The sequence below is a fragment of the Elephas maximus genome, chromosome X (genome assembly GCF_024166365.1).
Source record: "Elephas maximus indicus isolate mEleMax1 chromosome X, mEleMax1 primary haplotype, whole genome shotgun sequence".
NCBI classification, from domain to species: domain Eukaryota; kingdom Metazoa; phylum Chordata; class Mammalia; order Proboscidea; family Elephantidae; genus Elephas; species Elephas maximus.
The window spans coordinates 32,081,857-32,103,861 of record NC_064846.1 but is presented as its reverse complement, the minus strand read 5'-3'; the positions used below and the strand labels follow the sequence as shown (position 1 = coordinate 32,103,861).

At 38.2% G+C, this 22,005-nt stretch overlaps 1 protein-coding gene across 8 annotated transcripts in view; it reads right to left on the bottom strand.

The window, feature by feature from the left end:
• TENM1 (teneurin transmembrane protein 1) overlaps positions 1-22,005 on the bottom strand; it is an 893,898-nt gene that overhangs the window by 187,833 nt on the left and 684,060 nt on the right. For all 8 annotated transcript variants that reach the window (XM_049871612.1, XM_049871606.1, XM_049871609.1 and 5 more), the window contains 2 exons: positions 18,811-18,957; positions 5,657-5,873 (listed from right to left, as the gene is read on the bottom strand). In XM_049871612.1, the coding sequence (XP_049727569.1) occupies positions 5,657-5,873; positions 18,811-18,957 (364 nt within the window). The remainder of the gene's footprint in view (positions 1-5,656; positions 5,874-18,810; positions 18,958-22,005) is intronic.

Genomic DNA, 22,005 nt, shown 5'->3' with positions numbered 1-22,005 from the left:
ATATCACTACAGCAATATCACTCACTCATTATTTTACCTACTCTGAATCAGGTACTGTGTTAGGATCTGGGGATACAGTAGTATGATGGCTGGCTGCTATGTCAGTAGGAAGCCCAAGTAGCCCGAGAGGCCTGTGTAGAGAGAGAGATTCCCAGCTACTGTCCAGGTGTTCCAGCTCCCAGCTATTTGATCCATCTCAACTGAGGCCCCAAACATCATGAAGCAGAGACAGACCATCCCACTTATACCCTGTCTGAATTTCAAACTCACAGAATCATGAGATGTAATAATAATTTGTTTGAACCCATTAACTTCTGGAGAAGTTTGCTACCCAGCAGTAGATAAAGAAAATGAGTAGAGAGAGAGAGAGAGAGAAAAGCATACTTGGTCCTTGTCCTCACAAAACTGAAGAGTTTAGCAAAGAAATGTGAACAATTCATAGGTAACGTTGTATATCCTAGTGTGGATCAAAAAATCAAGACACAGCAACTTCAGCTTGACAGGTCCTATAAAAACAGGTCAAGTTATCACTAGAGGAACCTACCATCTTGTTTAACTTCTTAATTTTGTAGTCTGTTAACAGTGTTACTAAGTTGTGCTTAGTCTTGTACTAAGGTTGGTCCCAACTCTAGCACATCGGCTTTTAAAATAAGGGTTGGCGTTCCTTTCACCAGGGGCGGGCAGAAAAGGCCACCACAATTGTACCCAGAAGTACTGCTGTAAATTTTTAAGTCTTTAAAACTATTCTTAAAACTTATTCTAAGTGATAAGCATAATAAACAAATTCCTCTCAATATACACATACTTCTCATAAAAAGTGGAATTTTTGTTTCTACTACGGTGGGACCTGAATTATCTGATATCCTGATTGGTGGTAGATAAGGCACCACAGGTTCAGACCCACTGCCTAAGGGGCAACGGAGAATGTATACAAACTTATTCACTAGGTGTACACAGGTACCCCAGTGAACTATGGGTAGGCATCATTCCTTTAATGTGATTTCTATTTCAAGTTCACTCACATTTTTTTTTCTCCTTTCAAAGGTTCAAAAAATAAGTAACACAGTAACATAATCTTATGTTATACTAAATACTCTGAAGGAAACAGATTAGAAAGAAAAAAAGGAGCATTTAAGCTCTTTCTAAGGAAAACGATAGAAACTGTGTAGGCCAGAGGTCACAAACTCAAATGCCAGCAGGGCCAAGCATGACACTAGAAGTGAGGAGAGTGGGCCAAGGGTAAGGAAAACAGTGAGTGGTGAACTAGAGAGGCATGCCTCATCCAGATGGGCAGCTGCCACACACATGGGCCCAGGGATGCCAGGCTTTGCAAGTTTTCTAGAGAAGCACAGCATTCCGATTTTTTCTGTTAGACCTCCTAATTTCTAAAATGTTGAGCCAAACAAAACACATCTGTGGGCTGGTATTAAGCAGCCTCTGATGTAGATGCTTGACACAGATTGATGTGGGGATCAGCCTCTCAAGGTTACAAAATAGACAAATGAGTTTGGCCAGACCTTGCTGTCAGCGGTTGCACTAACCCTGTTAGGGTTTTGTTTTCTAAATGCACTTCTCCATTAGTGATGGCGAGCAAAATGTCTGGCTTTGCAAATTACTGCTGTCGTTTAGTTTAATGTACTCTTGTTTTTACATATTTATAAAAACCTTTTACATTATTAATAATGATTAAATGCTTAGACACTGAAGATCAATAATACTTCTGTTCACCTATTTACATTATTAAAAAGTAATAAGTCATACAGGGCACATAGGATATGTGGTTTACTCTGTAGTCATGTTGGGAGTAGATTGAGAAAAAAGAAACTTGGGTTACAAGGTAAATTGTATTTAGGGAAAAAAGAGCATGGGTTTGCTAAAAACTCTCCTGTGGCTAGCCTGCATGTTTACTGCCACTTTACACCACCGTGGGACATGGAAGGTAAACCTTGCATGTGATCTCACACACCAGTGCAGCAAAGGTGGAACAAGAAAGGCCACTGTCATTTGGATGCACAAGGCTGAACAGGTATTTAACCTTTGTGTATCCTTGCAACATTTAGTGACCTGTATGCTATCATCTTCATCTCCGAGGGCTTGTGATGGTAGCAACACTCAACAGCAAGTCATCTATGTGGGTCACATTTTACCAGTAGGAAAACAAGACCCATGGCAGTGCTTTCTTCACCTGCCTACGTAGCTATCTCTCAGTTATGTGGAAAAAGCAAAAAAGCCAAGTGGTTCGTATGATTATGGGCATGTAAGTGTTCTAGATCTATCTGAGGACAGCAACAGTCAGGGATCTGTTAGGTCCATCAGTCTTTTCAGGGTCAGCTATCCCAGTTTTTTAAGCAGCCCAAGTGGCTCAGTATAATGGTGTAGAGACCAGGCTCTCAGTGCCAGTCTGCCTGGGTTCAAATCCTGGCTCTGACACTGATTGGCTATGACCTGAGGCAAGTAACATATTGACATCTCTGTTTATTCCCTCACCTGAAAAGTGGGAATAATTATAGTGCCTGCCCCACAGGGTTGTTGTGAGGATTAAATAAGACAGGTAAAAGCTTAGCACTTGCTCCGACACATAAAAGGTGCTCAATAATAATTTAGCATAGCCAAAAGGCCCCCTGCACCAATCCATTTCATTGTGCTTTTCTACAAAGAGGAAGCACTGGGCTGAAGTTTGTAAGTGATGTCACAGAAATGTATTAAATTGAACTGGATTAAAAACAAATCATTTGGTTTCTATATATCTTGACCCAGATACCATTTACCTGGTATCAGTTTGGCCTAAGTCACCGGGCTTATTGAAGGATGAGTTGAAATGGGGCAGCTCTGGTGTAATGGAAAGGTTACAGGAATTGCTACAACATAACTTGCTAGCTGCGCCACGTTGGGCAAGTTCTTTAATTTCTCTGAGCCTCAGATTCCTCATCTATAAAATGCATGTAAAACAAATACCTATTTTACAGTGCTATTGTGAGGATAAAATGAAATAATGTATGTTTGAGGGCTTTGCAAACTAAAAAGTACTATATAGATATAAAGAGATTGTAACTATTATTTTTTATATATGTGTGATCGAAGTTGGACTTATTTTACTGAAGGATACTCAGAGTAACAGTGCGTGTGGTGATTTTTTAGAGGAAATATTATTAGATTCCCTGTCCTCAACTACTTCCCGCGGAAAAAGGTTGGTGCCTTTTCTGACAGATATGTCTGTACTAGTAGAGACCACTGGATGAAGGAGACCCATCGTTCTGAATTTAAATGTGACTTGCAGAGCCAAACAATAACTTGGAGCATTTTACAAAAGAATGAGGAAACCTCAATCAAACCAAGAGGAGGAGAAGGGCGTTAACCACCACAAGTAATAGGTTTGTTCACTCTGTGAGCGGCTGGCGAGCACTGCTGAAGCATGAAGCTGAACCACAGGGGTTTAAGTTCGTCCTTACTTTTCTAAGTTTATTGCTCGAATGCCCTGCTCTGGGTCACAATGATTGTCTCTCGTCTCTCTGAGGTCCTGACTTTCTCCCGTTACTCAAGTTCAGTGAGTCATTTAACACATCTCCACATCATGGAGGTTGTTGTTATTTCTTTAACATTTTTTTTTGACTGACTTCTCCCTAAATGTGGAGAAAACTAGAGTTAATAGCTTACCTCTAACTTAAATAAGAAAAGGGGGACAATGGCTGTTTTTTCCCTTCCTTTGTTCTCTGATATACAATAAATAATTATCCACTGGCGAAGTGGTTAAGTGCGACGGCTGCTAACCAAAAGGTTGGCCGTTCGAATCCACAAGGCGCTCCTTGGATACTCTGTGGGGCAGTTCTTCTTTGTCCTATAGGGTCACTATGAGTCGGAATTGACTCGAGGCCAACAGGTTTACCTAAATGCTTACTTTGGCTAACTCCCATCCAAAAGTCACCCCAGAGTTATTAATGAGCTGGGAGAAACACTTCAAAATAGGGATGACTGAATCTCTTGGAAGAAAGCAAACTTTGACTAGATTCCCTGGCAGAAAAGGCCTTTCTTGTTATGCATTGGCATTTGGGTTTTGGCTTCTGTCGGAGACCTAAAAGGTCAAAACTTTACAATAATAAAAATAATGAAAATGTTTTAAGTTTCAGTAACAGTTTCTGTACACAATCTGTGGGAAGGGAGCTGAGTGTTTCAAATTTCCATGCACATCATTTTTCCCCCCTTTTCTACTTACTAGGTCAGAATCAAGTTGCATTTATCTTAGATTATCCCTGATATCAGTATAAAATCTTGACTAAGTTATTCTAATTTTGGGACAGATTTAACACCCTATTATTGTTGTTGTTAGTTGCTCTTGGGTCGATTCCAATTCATGGCGACCCCAAATGTGCAGAGTAGAACTGCTTCATAGGGCTTTCAAGGTTGTGACTTTTCAGAAGCCGATCGCCAGGCCTGTCTTCCTAGATGCCTATGGGTGGGGTCAAAGTGCCAACTTTTTGGCTAGTAGTTGAGCACTTAACCATTTGCACCCTACCAGGATGTAACTGGGTTGGTGAGATGTAGACAGGAGTTCCTGGACAATATTTTGTATGTTTTTTAAAATTCTTGTTTGCAATAGTCTAGCAAGCCAGTGGAATAACAACTTGTGGAATGAAAAAAGGAGGACATTTTTAAGAGATCAGAAATGTTGACTTCTGTAACTTACTTATATTTAGTTCTAAATTTGTAAAATATGTCATTGCTGAAGATGGAGCAGTGAATACCAATGAGCAAACTCATATTGTTACATTTCAAATAAATAAGTTCAATTAAAAAAAAATCTTCGCCTAATTCATTAGGCTTTGGTTTCGGGTCCTTAGTGACACTATATGCATTTAAACTTTCCTATAAAACAAATTTCACAAGTCTTGCATTTCACCTTGTTGTTGTTGTGTGTCAAGTTGATTCCGACTCATACTGACTCTATAGGGCACAGTAGAACTACCCCATAGGGTTTCAAAGGTGCAACTGGTGGATTCGAACTGCTGACCTTTTAGGTTAGCAGCCTGATCTCTTAATCACTTCACTACCAGGGCATTTCGCCTTAGGACATCTAATTCACTCAACCCTCTCATATGAAAACATTTTTCATTATGGAATAAAACTGAAAATTTAGCTTTTGAAATTCAAGAATTTATCAAGGGTTCGAATCCAGAAGCTAAGCAATATTTTGCAAATTATACTTCTCTCTTTTTTGTCATTAAAATACCCATTTATACTTCATTATAAATATTATGCTATATATACTTTTTATGATTATAATCTCTAGAAATGAGTTTTCTCCCTTAACAATTTGGTAAGGGCTTGGGCATTTCAGAGAAGTATCTATCCTAAAAAAAGAAATCATTATGGGTTATGTGGAATTGGAAATCCTGGTGGCATAGTGGTTAAGAGCTACAGCTGCTAACGAAAATGTCAGCAGTTCGAATCCACCAGGCGCTTATTGGAAACTCTATGGGGCAGTTCTACTCTGTCCGATAGGATCGCTAAGAGTCGGAATTGAATAGACGGCAATGAGTTTGTTTTTTTTTTGGTTTTGTGTAGAATTGAAAGTAACCTGATCTTTAGAAGATATAATTCTTTCACAGTGAAGGAAAAACATAACCACTGTTCATTAAGGAAAAAATAAATACATACATACCTGCTATCGAATGAGATCTCTGGAGGAATGACGTGAGTACTGTCCTTGCCAATAAGGAATTTGATTCGATCATAGAAGAGTCTAGAAGTGTGTTGAGAGAAGAGGGGCTGGCTTTGCTGAATCAGATCAAGAGGATCTGGTGAGCCCTGACAAAGAGGACTTACATAACAGTTGCTTTGTTGACAACAATCAGGGTCCACACAGTCGGTCAAACCATCTGAAAAAAAAATTGATATTTCACTTCAATTGAAACAACCAATATAATTTAAAATACACATAAATGAAGAAAAATCTAGAATATAGCTAAAGGTAACTGACCATATTTTGAGTTTAAAATCTGTTAAATTCACCTATTTTTCATGAATTATCATCCCACTCCGAGTTTATATGGCATATCAGAGAAATTCAAACAAATTTGCATGTAAATCTTTCTTTTCTGATTTCTCCAACACTTATGGACTGTACTACATAGTGTAGCATTTGGGTAGAATATCACTCTTTAGTAGTTTTCTTTCTCCTCAGAGAGACTATTCTTCCAGAACAGCAATTATCTCTTATAATTCTTTTGAATGCTTCACACCTAGTATATCCATGAACACACAATTAGCAGACACTTACAACCTGAGTATCTATTTTTTTACATCCTCCCAATATTCTTGTCTAGTGGTAATTCTTAAAAGAGAGGTTGGAATTCTCAAGGTGACTAAATATCTAGGGCAGCCATCAATTCTCTGGGGAGCTTATTAAATATGCATATTCCTGAGCCCCGCCTATTGAATGAAAATTTCTGCCAAGCTCAGGATTATGTATACTTAATATGGGGGATTCTGTGTGATTCTAAAGAACACTAAAGTTCGAGAACCACTTGTTTAGGGATTTGTAGAAGCAATGAGAACTTGTTTATATATACCAGAAATTATTTGATACAATTACTAATAAGCCTAAGGAGCCCTGGTGGCTCAACAGTTAAAGTGCTTGGCTGCTAACCAAAGGTTAGTAGTTTGAACCCAACAGCTGCTCCTTGGGAGAAAGATGTGGCAGTCTGCTTCTGTAAAGATTACATACAGCCTTGGAAACCCTATATGGCAGTTCTACCGTCTCCTATAGGGTCTCTATGAGTCAGAATTGGCTGGATGACAATGGGTTTTGTTTTGTTATATGAACATGATGAATCACTCTCTTTCACTTCCTGGGCCTTCATCTTTTACCCTTGAATCCACAGTTGTACCAGAAAAAAAAATCACATAGAGACTTCATTTTTTAGTGGAGGAACAAGGTGGGGTACAAGGATTACAGGTAGAGGGAGACAAATGAGCATTTAATAGGTACAAAACTGTGTGTCGGGTGCTTGGGGAGGTGAAGAGATAAAAAGACCCTTTCCTTGTTTTCAACTCAGAGCTTAGTAGATGCAATAGGTGTGTAAACAGCTGACTTGTACGCTGGTTAAAATATAATAAATGCTCTAAGAGAGTTACATGCAAAGAGAAGAGGTTGGAGTGATTAATTGAGCATATGGGCGCTTCATTCCACACCCAATAAGCAAAAAAATTAAAGTCCTTCCAAGGTCCTTAAAGCAGGCAAATGGCTCTAATTTAGATGTTTAACAAGGGTAAATATAAAGATGCTAATAATCTTCTTGGCTTTCAGTGGAATAGGGCGGTTCAGATGGATCACCGTCTCCTTAAGGTTGCCGATGAAAGTTACTGGCACTGGTTTCCTGCGGCTCTTTTGCTTGCTCTCTCTCCCCCACACGGCTGTGCCCGTGGAGCTAGTGAGGGATCCGCCACAGCTGGGGGCAATGAAAGCCAGGAACACCAAGAGAGGAGGCGTGTGGAACAGCAGCCCTAGGGCACCCAGGAAATATTTTTCCCCACATGGGGTCCTTTCAAATTCCCTGTACCACAGACACTCATTTAAAACCCAGTTTGCTTCTTTTCTTGCCTTTGTTCTGTGTATTTTTGCCCCTGATTTCTCTCTGTATACATATTTCTTTTCCACTGCTGACTGACTTTTAAGTGTGGATTCGTTCCAGTAAGTTCTTTTCTGCTCCCCTTTCAACCCTCATTCAGCGAATTATATTAACAGGTTTTCTATTGATCCTAGATGCCACTGCCGCCTCTCCCTCCAATGTGGTGTTCAGAGTCTCTTATTAGCATGTTATCTCTTCACTCTTCTAATTAAACATCTGGATGCACTGAAAAGCTGGCAAAAATATCAGGCTGATTAAAAGAGTACTCTGATGTCTGGCATTGGTGCATGCTACACTAAACAATGAAAAACTGCTTTTCAAATGCGCAGTCACCTTTATCTTACATTCAGTTGGCAACAAATGCACTAGTAATAATCAGAACGGGCATTCACATGTTTCGGACTCTCAACCACACAATTCCAACTTATTTTTGAAGAGAAAGACACTTGAAGTAAACACTAATGCCAAAATGCTTCTCAAAACTGGACTCTAAACCTAAACACAGACCAATTTAAAATTGAGACTCACATTCTCATCTAGCTATGTGTCATATATTCCAAGCTAACATATTGGATTTAATAGTCGGTTATTATAATCATAAAAGGATATATAGCATAATATTTATAATAAGGTATAAATGGGGATTTTAATGACAAAAAAAAAAGAGAAGTGCAATTTGCCAAATCTTGTTTAGCTTCTGGATCTGAACCCTTGAAAAATTCTTGAATGTCAAAAGCTAAATTTTAAGACCAATAATAGCATTGTGACCCCCAAAGTATAATTCGTATGTGAGCCCAATAATGGGAAATGATCTATTTACCAATTATCACATTGGATAACACCCCATACCGTATGTCTAGACTGTTACAAAGAAGTGCAAATGACAGTCACACTGGATGTATATATATATATTTTTTTACTATTAATGGTTCTTTTATGATTCTGAATTGCAAGCTGTGGCACCCCAGTGACAGCCAGGCTCAGGGTTTCAGATATGGACATACCAAATGTTGACTGATTTTACTTTGGGAGCCTGCTCCCTTCAAAGGAATAAAAATAAAAACTAGCTAGCTTACAGAGTTAAAGCTAGCTTAGAGGGAGCTTAAACTGCTTTGAAGGACTAAGCATAGCATTCACCGTTTCTGGTTTTGCCTACCATTTAGCGACTATGCCAGCTGGCTCATTTGGTGCTGATGAAGATCAAGGACACTGGTTTCTTCTCCAGGTGATCAAGTCATCCTACTTAAATTTTGCATACTAAATGTATACCTTTGGTTGCAAGAGGGCTTAGACAAGGGAAATGGATGATTTTGGGGAAACCCATGTTTTCCTAATCCTAAAAATGGATTTATGAATATATATCCCTTTGAGGATAGCACCCATAAAAACTGGGCAGCCAGTTCATGTTAGGGTAGCCAAAAGGATTTGGAAACATGTAAAGATTAGTTAATATTTGCCACCTATCCCTGCAACAACCCTGTTAGATAGGCATTCTCATTTTACAAATAAAAAAGGCACGGCTAGATGTGGTTGCACAGTTGCTAGTCATCTGGGAGTCATATTAACACCCAAGTATTCTGAGTGCAAATCACACATTCATTTCATAGTAGTGGTCTCATACAATATTTGCCCTTTTGTGATTGACTTATTTCACTCATCCTAATGCCACCCAAATTCATCCATGCTGTGAGATGCTTTGCAGATTCATCATTGTTCTTTATCGTTGCATAATACTCCATTGTGTGTGTGTACCATAGTTTGCTTATCCTTTCATCTGTTGACGGGCACCTAGGTTGGTTCCATCTTTTTGGTATTGTGAATAATTCTGCAATGAACACGGGTGTGCATATGTCTATTCGTGTGACATCTCTTATTTCCCTAGGGTATATTCCTAGGTAAAAACATACTTTGGAGTGATATCTTGGATAAAACCGATGCCTTTGAGTTGTGGTGTTGGCAAAGAATATTGAATATACCATGGACTGCCAGAAGAACAAACAAATCTGTTTTGGAAGAAGTACAGCCAAAATGCTCATTAGAAGCCAGAATAGAGTGACTTTGTCTCACATACTTTGGACATGTTGCCAGGAGGGACCAGTCCCTGGAGAAGGACATCATGCTTGGTAGAAGGTCAGTGAAAAAGAGGAAGACCCTCAATGAGATGGAATTGACACAGTGGCTGCAACAATGGGCTCAAGCATAACAGCAATCATGAGGATGGCATAGGACCGAGCAGTATTTTATTTTCTTGTACACAGAATCGCTATGATTCGGAACTGACTCAATGGCACCTAACAAAAACAATGTTAAATAGGAGAGGTGATAAAGGGCATCCTACGTGCATTCATTTCATCATCATGATCTAAGTAGTGAGTATTACTAATACTGACCTATGCTGTAAGACTTCCAAGTGCCTGACCACATGTAGCTATTTAGAGCACAGGTAGTGGTTAACAGCAAAGAACCAGACTATTTTGGTTCTAATCTTACCTTGTCACTTATAATCTACATGATCCTGGACAAATCAGTTCAACTCTTGCATTCTCAGTTTCCTCATCTGTAAAATGGGGATTATAATAATACCTACCCCATAGAGTTGTTGTTAAGGAGCACTTGTTATAAAAATTGTAAAAGCTTAGCACGGTGTGTAGCATATAGCAAAAAAAAAAAAAATTAGCTATTATTATTATACCGAATTCTATAGCCTATACAGACTGCAGAGTCCTAGGGATAGAGGCCTATGGTCCCAATGGCAGCTTAAAATGTTTAGACTTACTTCTATAGAATTTGCCTTATTGCTCATCAGAGGGCAATTACCTTCTGTATACCAAGTCTAGTTTGTCGAAATGTGTCATTTTGTGAACTCTGCTTGGTTAGGTTGTCGTGTAGGTAGGATCCTATGTAGCTCTGAGTAGAACAGACACTAATGCTACAGTAACTCCTCACTCATTGAATTTCACTAATTCAGAATTTGTCATCATTTGGACAGAGGCTGGATTACAGCTTAATCTTTCCAGCATCTATGGAAAAGAGATCTGCTAAGAAAACTAATAACGAGAAAGAAATTGAAGGGCCGATCATTCCAATGACTCAGTAAAACAAAATCTTCACAGGCATGTTAGAAACCCATAAACAACGCACTAATTATAAATCTTTCATTACTCTTTACTAAAGTAGGCCCCTGGTAGGCAGCTCTGTTAGCTTAGCCGTTGTTATATGCATTGAAGGGACTATGATTATTTCCTTTGGAAATAGTTTATAATTCATTATTTTCATTTATTCCAGCTGACTTTCACCCCTAAGGTTTTGCTGTATTACTAAAGAGAAAGTGGGAGAAGCTCAGTACACTCGGGACTTGGCCTGCTCAAACAACTGTTATTGCTATAACCTCATAGCATCTCCTTTTTCTGGGTCACGAAAGTAAACTGTTAACATGCCACTAATGTTCATGCCCCCGCTCCCCTGTTTGCTATTGATGGCTTCCTATAGCACTCAGACTAAAAGTCCAAGTCCTGTCAATGGCCTACTTGCTCACGGTCCTGCTCTTCACTGTCTTCCTCTTATCTGTCTGACCATATATCCTACTATCCCCTGCCTCCTGATCTCAAGAGCTATTCCTTGATGTTTCCAGGCATGGTCCTTGTATCAGGGCCTTTGCAGTCACCATTTCTCTGCCTGAAATGTTCTCCCAGATCTCCACATGGATCACCCCTCACCTCCTTCAGATCTTCACTCAAAGACCACCTTCTCAGTGAGGCTTTTTCTAATCGTTTTATTTTAAATCCCATCCCTGTCCAACGCTCCTTATCCCTTTATTTTCTCCTTCAATTTTTGTCCATAGCATTTAGCACCTTCTACTACACATTTTTTTTTTTTTTTTACAATTTATTTGGTTAATCGTCTGCCTCTCAGAGGCAGGGATTTTGTCATTTTGATTCGTTATTTCCACAGTGCCTGGAACGGTGCCTGGCTCAAAGTAAGCATTCAATAAATACTTATTGAATGGATAAATGGATGTCTGAAAAGTCCTGTTTCTAAGACATTTGTAAATTTACCTAGAGATTAATACACATTCAAGCAATGCATCAAAATATATAGTAAATTATTAACAGATTCTTCATTGATAGCACACCTTTATTGCCCACTTTAAATTCCTGTATTTCAAGCATTATCTCATTCGTTGTCACCACTGCAAAGCAGGCAGATGTCAAGTACTACAAGCCTTGGTTTATAGATGATATGATAGACCAAGGGGGTAAGTACTTTGGCACTGTTACCCAGTCAGAGAGTGGTGAACTCTGTTATAGAGTTTAGGTTTTCCAACTTCCCCTTGCATCTAGAAGTTCTTGGCAGTGTAGATTCTCATAACTAAGCAACGACCTTTTAATAAATGGGTTGCTTGGTGTCTTAGTTACCTAGTGCTGCTATAACAGAAACGTAACAAGTGGATGGCTTTAACAAACAGAAATTTATTTTCTCACAGTTTAGGAGGCTAGAAGTCCGAATTCAGGGTGCCAGCTCTAAGGGAAGGCTTTCTCTTTCTGGTGGCTCTGGAGGAAGGCCCTTGTCTCTTCAGCTTTTGCTTCCTGGCTCCTTGGGCATCTCCATGTGTCTTGGTATCTCTCTTACCCCATCTCTGCTCTGCTCCCTTGTTTAATCTCTTTTATATCTCAAAAGACATTGACTCAAGATACACTTTACACTAATCCCGTGTCATTGACATAACAAAGAAAACCCATTTCCAAATGGGATTATAACCACAGGCATAGAAGTTAGAATTTACAACACATGTTTTTAGGTGGCACAGTTCAATCCATAACACTTGGAAATGGGGGAGTACTGTCAGAAGGGACTACTTGGGAATATGCTTTCTGATGCTAGATCCTTTGTCCCCAAACAAATCTCAAAAGTAAATGTGAAGAGGGTACCTAGCCTTAAACAGCAAATGTTATCAATTTGTTGCTCCTTCTATTTCATTTGCCTATTTATTAAACACTGCAGCATGTTGGTGACATTCAAAACATGAGGCTTATTGATCCATGAGGTGATATGTGTTCATAACTCACCCATGGTGCTGATTTCTAGATCTAGAAACACTACATTATAAAACAGGTTTGCAAATAGCTACTTGCTGTTAATGAATAGTGACTTGTTATGAAGAATGGTTCCTGGAAAATCATTCTCTTTTAGGCAATTAACTTATTGATTTTACCAGTGAATATAGACGACTGAGGGAGTTTGTTCCAAAGAAGCTTGGACAAATGTGTGCCAAATACTTAAAATATTAGGGAAAAAGGCCATTCTGATTAAACACTCTTATTAAGTATCTTTTTAACTTCCTTGATGATCTTTCCACAATGTCAGAAACCATTTTCATTCCTCTATAACTAGAGTGAATAAAAGAGAATCAAACATAACTGCAGATCTTAAAAAACTCACAATGTTCTGTATGGTCCTGTCCCTGTCTACTTTCATATTGCCATTTCCCACCACTGTCTCCCTGACTCACTGTATTCCAACTACAATGATTTACTTTCATTTTACTAGAAGAACCTAGTACATTTCCATATCAGGGCATTTTCACATACCGTTTCCTTTGGCTGGAACATTCTTCCCCTGATCCATGTGAGGCCTTGCTTACCCCCCCCATTCTCTAGACTAGGTTGTTGTTATTGTTGTTGTTAGGTGCCGTTGAGTTGGTTCTGACTTATTGTGACCCTGTGCACAACAGAACGAAACACTGCCCAGTCCTGCGCCATCCTCACAATCGTTGTTATGCTTGAGCCCATTGTTGCAGCCACTGTGTCAGTCCACCTCGTTGGGGGTCTTCCTCTTTTCCACTCACCCTGTACTTTACCAAGCATGATGTCCTTCTCCAGGGTCTAGTCCCCCCTGACAACATGTCCAAAATATGTAAGATGCAGTCTCACCATCCTTGCTTCTAAGGAGCATTCTGGTTGTACTTCTTCAAGACAGATTTGTTCGTTCTTCTGGCAGTCCATGGTATATTCAATATTCTTTGCCAAAAGACTAGGTTAGGTCCCTTATACGCATTTGCAGCACCTTAAAATATTTACAGCAGTTTCTGCAGTTGTAAATATATAGTTATTTGCGTGGTTTTGTTTAATATCTGTTTTTCTTGCTAGACCACAAGCTCCATGAGGGCAGAAACCTGACTTGTTCATTTTCTCCACAGTGGCAAGCACAATACTTGGCACACAATAGCAACGAATGAATGGAAAACTGGGTACCCCATGTGAAATATCTGGATGAAAAGTAAATATTTTAGTTCAACATTTGGATCGGTACTATCCAGTAGAACTTTCTGTGATGATAGAAATGTTCTATATCTGTGCTGTACAGTATGGAGGCCACTAGCTTCATGTAGCTATTGAGCATTTGTGATGCGGCTAGCGAGACTGATGAACTGAATTTTAAATTTTATTTAAATAGCCTCATGTGGGTATTGAACCCTTGAAATGTGGCTAGGTCAACTGAGGAACTGAAATTCTAATGTTATTTGAGTTGAAATTTAAATAGTCACATGTAGCTAAGTAGCTACTATAATTGGACAGTACAGATTCGGATGTCTCCAAATATTTAGATGTTGGATGGTTTATAAATTGAGACAAACAACATGAAACAGTTTTAAATTCTTCCAAAGTCCAATTCATCATTTTTTTTTCCTTTTGTGATTTCTCGTGTTGTTTTTAGGTTTAAGAAATCCTTTCCCATCGTAAAAGCTGATTATTATTCACCTATATTTTCTTCTAATTGTGTTTGAGTTTTCTTTTACCTTTAACTCATTAATTCAGCTAGCGTGTTTCCATTTATCTTTTTTTTTTTTTTTTTGGTATACGGTATGAATTGAACATCTGAGTTTCTTTTTTCCCTTAATACTTGTCCCAGCACCATTTATTCCATAATGCTTCTTTCCCCCACCGATTGTTGATGCCAGTTTTATAATATGCTAAAATTTTATTTGTACTTGGGTGTGTTCCAGAGCATTTATTCTGTTGTATTGATCTGTTTATTCTTATATCAGTATCACTCTGTTCTAATTATCACAGCTTTATAAAAACCCAGTGCCGTCGAGTCAACTCTGACTCATAGTGACCCTATAGGACAGAGTAGAACTGCCCCATAGAGTTTCCAAGGAGCACCTGGTGGATTGAAACTGCCAACCCTTTGGTTAGCAGCCATAGCACTTAACCACTACGCCACCAGGGTTTCCATCATAGCTTTATAATACGCTTTAATGTCTGATAGGTCTAGCTTCCTCTCACTATTCTTTAAGCTATCCTAATTCAGTTAATAATAATGTTTAAACTTTTTTCTCATGTCAGTTTATATGTGTGTGTAATGGACGGTGATCATATTTTCCAAACCCCAAATCAGAATACATGATTAACAAATAAAAATGTGGTCACCGTAATGTTAAGGCTCTTCCTCCAAGTATAGGATTGTGCACATGGCAGGTGCTTGTCCACTAAAGGGATCAATGAGGTCAAGAAATTCAGCAGGTTTGTGGCTTCTATAGTAATTAGTTCTTACATATATATATATATATATATATATATATATATATACATATAATGCATAAGATAACTTTCCTTTTATGTATGTTAAAAAAAACCAAAGGTTATTTGGTCTCTGTTCTTTTTTTTTGCTGCTCAAGGAGCTCTTAGGTAGCTCCTAGACCACTGTGTCATCCACATATTCATTGCAGCCCAATTAGTTACCGAGAGTCACAATGCATTGAATCAGAGTGCAACTAAAGTCAAAGCTGCAGGAAGTAGCAGGAATACCAATGAGTATGCAAAGCTTATCAGAATGCAAAAAAAAAAAAAAAAATCCCGCCATTCTTTAAGTATCAGGTATAATATGGAGTAATCAGGCAGCAGGCGCTTGAAGCAACTGCTAGAAAGTGATTTTTTTTTTAATTAGGAAGATTTCTTAAGAGTTAAATTGAAAACAATTAGAGCCAATTTTAAAAAATGGTTCAATTGGCACTTCCCGGTTTAATTAAAACACACACACATATACACACACGCACAAACAAGTAGGCAAATACTGATCAGACTCAACTAAATGAATCTGGCCCTTCTGGACAGTTGGAAAATGGAAACCACAAAATGAACAGCATTTAATGTATTCTTAAGAATAATATTTGAACAGTAGAAAATTGAATTATTGGCCTAAAATTGTAGTCATGGGGCTTTCAGAGGTTATTCAATCCATCTTTCCATCTCAAGGTAGAAGTGCGTCTATATTTATCATCAATATCATCTTAATCCTACTAAAGGAAAAAAAAATAGGCAACTGGACTTCTCAGGGAGTCTTCCCCCGACTCCCTAAAGAGATAATCATAAAACTACACTAAGCTCAAATCATTGTCTTTGATTTTTAATTCACACACAGACACACTGCTTTTAAGGAATGTTTAGAGATTAATACACATTGAGTAAAATCTTGTATACCTTTTGTATCTACATCCACAGACACTGAGAATTGATAATCAATCCATTAGTTCATTAATATTAATTGATTCATTAAACAATTTTGGTGCCTAGAGGTGACCTTGAGGCAATGAAAAATGCTTGATAATTAAATATTCAATTATTTTTAATCAAGCTGTACTTTACTAAGGCAGAAAACATTTTGTCTCACACCTGAGCTGGAACGCACAATTGCATACGTTCTTAATGTATTTTCTCACCATAACTTTTAAACGAATACATCAACTGACGAATCTCTATTATTATCCAAATCCTTTTTGGAATGAGGTACACCACCTGGGTGTGTGCCCTGGCTCTCTCATATACTTGTTTTATGATCTTGAGCAACTTACTTAACTTTTCTATGCCTCAGTTTCCTAATTTGTAGAGTTAATAATAGTTTCTATCCCATGGGGCTACAAGGGTTAAATGAAATTATCCATATAAGCAGTTTAGAATAGTACCTGGAATATATTAAAACCTGAATACAGGCTAGATATTATTATTATTACTTATATTGGGCATATAACTATGAGCTGTGGGTCATGTTCACAGGGAACGAGAAAACCATAGAGATTGAATACAATGATGGATGTAGAGGAGTGGGCATAAGGGGCATATAATGAAAAGGAAGAAAAGGAAGATGAAGATGAGTCTAGGAAGGCCATAAAAGTCAACTAAGTAGTTGCTCAGTGTTATACCATTTGCATATCTCCCTCCTGCTTCCCAAACAAGTCTTCAAGATGGGAAGCAAACAGTCTCATTTCAGAAAATGGTCTGTTTGCCTCAGTTGATTCTCTCTCTCTTTCTCTGGTATAGTTTATTGTCTTTTAAGTGATTCACGTATAGTATCTCATTTAATACCTATAACAACTCTATTAGACAGTTTATGCTATTATAACCGCACTTTATAGATAAGGGAATTGAAGCACAGAGATGTCAAGAAACTTGTCCCAGGTCATAAAGCCGGTAAGTAAGTGGCAGAGCTGGTATTTGAACCTAGGAAATCTGACTTCAGAACCCTATGGCTTATCCACAAAGTTGCTTCCACTTAATTTTCATATGGTCTTATAACCTTTTAAGGTTGATAGCCAAAACAAGTATAGGAAGAAACTGTTACATCCAGTTTATTCAGTGCTTAAACTATGATTGCTACCTTACTGATTTAAGACCCATGTTCGAATTCAAATGAGAACACATGCATTTGTCTAAGCAGATATAGAAACCAAGGAGTCAAATTTAATGATCTACTTCATTTTAATCTAATAAGCAGAAATTACAAAAACACTTTTCTGTTAAGTTCTTGGTTTCTGGAGTAGAAAGTGAGGAGACAGTAAGGATTTGCTGTTTTAGGGTCACTCAGAGGTGGCTTGAGCTGTTTTGAGGCTTGATTGTACAAAATATTAAATGCTTTTGTTTGCTTGAGTAAAATGGAAGCAGTTGCCCTGAGGCTTTGAGTCTACATATGGCTTTTTAAAACATCATGTGCAACTCTCTTGAATTAAATATAAAAAATGTTACTGTGAATTGTCTTGGTGCTTTGTCCTTTGAAAGACATGAAGTGGTACTAAGAGGTAGAGACACAAGAGGGAGCTCTAAATAGCTGAGAACAAAGAAAGATAGTTCACGGTGAGCGTAGTGCAAGCTACACTAGCATCTGACAACTTAAACAATGGTGCATAAATTTAATTTTGCACAACACATGCCTTAGGTATTGGAGACAATGTGGTGTGGTAGTTAAGAAAAGAGTCTGAATTTATACAGCCCTGAATTGCAACCTTACCTCTGCTACTTTTTAGCTGTGTGACCTTGGTTAAGTCATTCATCTTCCCACCACCCTGATCATTAGTTTTCCTATCCTATCAATGAGGAAACTAATAGTACCTGTAGCTCATATGCATTGGACAAATCTGCTGCAAAAAGACCTCTTTAAAGTGTTGAAAAGCAAAGATGTCACCTTGAAGACTAAGGTGAGCCTGGCCCAAGCCATGGCATTTTCAATTACCTCATATACATGGGAAAGCTTAACAATGAATAAGGAAGACCGAAGAAGAATTGATGCCTTTGAATTATGGTGTTGGTGAAGGATATTGAATATACCATGGACTGCCAGAAGAACGAGTAAATCTGTCTTGGAAAAAATACAGCCAGAATGCTCCTTAGAAGTGGGAGGATGGCAAGACTTTGTCTCATGTACTTTGGACACATTATCAGGAGAGAACAGTTCCTGGAGAGGGACAGCATGGTTGGTAAAGTAGAGGGTCATCGAAAAAGAGGAAGACCCTTAATGAGAAGGATTGAAATAGTAGCTGCAACAATGGGCTCAAGCATAGCAATGATTATGAGGATGGCACAGGACCACGAAGTATTTCATTCTGCTGTACACAGGGTGGCTCTGAGTCAGAACTAACTCAAGGGCACCTAACAACAAAAACATATCCCACAGGATTGTTGTGAGAATTAAATGAGATATAATGCATGCAAAGAGTCTGGAGCATTGCCTGGTCATAGCAAATATTCAATAAATAGTACCTTCTTTAAATTATTGGGATTAAGAGTATGGCCCTATATAGCTCAATATTCTTTGTATTGAGGATTCCTAATTTTGATCCTTGCCCAGGTTGGTCACTACTGTGCTAGAGGCTGGGCCATTCCTTTCTTATGTGAACATTTTATAAATGACTCACCTCCATCATTGTCCAGGTTATCTCCACAAAGCATTTCCATGACAACATTGCAGCCTGCCCCACTCCAGCCCACCTGACACACACAGTGCCAACCATTTTGATCCAGAGTACATCTCCCATTTCCAAAGCAGAGCCCTGGGCAGCCATCTGAAAGGACATCAGAGAGTAACAATCACGTAGATATCAGAATGAGATTGGCCAATAATGGTGTATCTGTCTATAGGGAAGCATCTAATCATCTGGGCTCCATTCAGATGAGGTGTTGAATAAATGGAAAAGGATCTTGCTTGCTTGCAAAACCTTCCTTGGGAACTTGTTATCCCTTACTCTGCAGTGCTTTACCTTAGAGGGCCAATTAAGCATTATTAATGCTAACCCCAATTCTCAACCTCTGATTCACATAGGATTGAAACCGTGATGGGGACAAGGAATGTTTCTTTTTTAAAAAAAACTTATCTCCTAATCTCAATCACAACTGCATGAAGACTGTTGTGTCTAGTTATGACCAATAAGTTGGAAAAAGGCAGCAATTTCTATGAAGAGAAACTTTCCCCTAACGACATCTAGCCTGTGCTGATTTTTCCCTTGCGACATATTGCTTCAGGACTTTGGTATGTTGGTATATAAAGTTCAGATCGTACCATTAAGTATTTGCTCATGGTGCCTTAGAAATGTGCTGCAGTTGTTTTGCATCTATTCATCTTTTTTCTTCAAGAGGCTAAGGATTGAATTTTTTTACTTCTCCTGGCATCTCTCTCAGAAGCTCACATAATATTATGAATGTAGTAAGTGCTCAATGAATGTTTATGGAATCAATGTATGCCAGGTTTGGACTTTCAGAATACTAGAGAATAGCTGGAGAAATATATTCAGGAGTAAATTGTTGAGCTTAAATGATCTTTAGTCATTGATAAAGCGCAAACACTGACAATGGTCTCTCTTTAGACTTTTAATTTCTCAGAGATGCCCTAGTCTTCATATCAGTAGTTCAGAGTTGGGCTACTCCAAAGGGCAACTGAGCACGTGTCAGGTGCTCAGTGGGCAGATGAATGATGACAGCAATAATGGCATTTAACTTCTGGGAATTTTCCCAGTAGCAATACAGGACCAGACCTGGATTTTACTGGAGATAGTACAATCAGTATTCTCTTTTCTGTCTTTGAAAGAAAATTCCAGAAGTATAAAGAGCTAAAAGAATAGCTTTTTTTTATCTGTAGAAATAACCCAGAGTTCCTTCCAAATGGTTTTCCAAACAACCATCAACACAACCAAAGGAAGAAAAAACTAAAAATGACCAATGGCTGTTATAAAATATGAATATATGTATCTTCATTATATATATATAATATATATGTGTATATACATATATATATTATATATATAATGTTCCCAAGAAGTGATATCTGACGGACATATATAGGTTTGAGAATGGAATTTATCTAGTTCCACTGGGATAGATACACAATGGTAAGGAGAAATTAGAGATAACTTGGGACACAGTCAATCTTCTGAGGCTGAGGTAATGAAAGGCACTAGGATTTCTGACAGAAAAATCCTCACTGTCTCTGTCAGCAGCAGATCCCTGGGTGGGATGAATGATGGGGTAGTCCTAGGAAGATATTTCTTCTGCCCTTGTAAGGATACTGTACAGGGACTTAGAGCTATATTGTTATGTTAAAGAAAAAAGCCAGATTTCTACCTAAACCTCATTTAATAATTACCTGTTTGTGTTATGAGCCCAGATACGCATATACACACACATGCAACTCAATGCGAAGACAAGGAAAAATAGTCCTTATACACTATGGCAAAAAGTGAGTTTCTGATGTTAGAAAATCAAATGACTTTTTACAGTTATTATAGTATGAACTTAAAATATTATACTTAAACAAGATTGCCAAGGTAAAAGGGGGTGGGGAAACTACCCCTTTCCTTTCCCACATGCATATCTTCTGCTTAAATTATTTTTCTGATATAAAACTGGTGAGAAAATTCTTACCTCGGACGGCATCTAAATAGTGAGCTAAAAAAGGGGGAAAAGAGTGATTGAATGAATTTCTGGGAGACCAAAGATATACAACATGTACTAATGGTTGCCTGCTGCCTGACAGAAGAGCAAAGTGTGAACTACTGAAATGCCTGAAGCTCAAAAGTTGGTACACTGGCCTGTGTAGTTTATGAATAATATTTTCTGTGGGAAAGATATTAATGGCTTTTCTGCAAGAAACTCTATTAGGCTTCCTAAAAAAGTGTCGTATTTCATTAAAAGTATAAGAACTGCATTTTTACATTTCAGTAATAACTTCCGTGAAAGAGTACTAGCTTGAACTTCTTATTAGTAATATCTTTAGAAGGGAATTTTGAAGTAACCACCTTTGGTAATCACCACAATATTTAAATCCTCTTATGTGAAGGCAATAAACTTACTGTAGTGCAAGAATGTAATTACTTAAGCTGCATCTGAATCTCACCCCTCACCACCTTTTTAATAAATCTTAAATATTTTCCACGGTCACAGAACAAGACTTACTGTACTTTTAGTAGAGTAGTAACGCAGTTTATTAAGATTATATGTTATATATATTATACATTTCTTTGGCAAGTTCCAACCATTATAACAAAATACTTTCACCTAAAAATGAAAGCTGTACTACGGTCTAGTGGTGAAAAAAAGCCCACAAACAATGAATTGGGTATCTAGAGGTCCACACTTGCCTTTGCTCAGGGTGAATTTTCTATGTGGTCATGGAATGCCAGTGGAACATTCTGCAACCCACTTTCCTTAGCTGAACAATGGGAATGGTACTTGTCTCTCTTTGTAAATAGGAAGCCTTTGTGGCAGGTACACATACATGTCAAAGACTTGGGTTTTTTTCAGAAAAATAAAGTGTTTTATAACGGAAAACTTTGATTATTGTTAATGTCTTTTGTAGTGTTGAGCTCATATGTAGATTAGTAATTATATAGGCTTTCCCATGCCCACAGACTATTTTCCCAGGCAGCAACCTGATAATTTGTGCAACTGGTGACAAGGGATGAGAGAGGGTAGGTGCTTCAATGCAAACACTCTACACTACCGGATAAACAATTCAATACAGATGTTCTATTGCTGGTAGGTCAGGAGTGCCTTTCTCATATACATTAAAGACAGCGTCTAATGATATCAAATAGCCCCTGTTAAAGTAGTCCCATTTA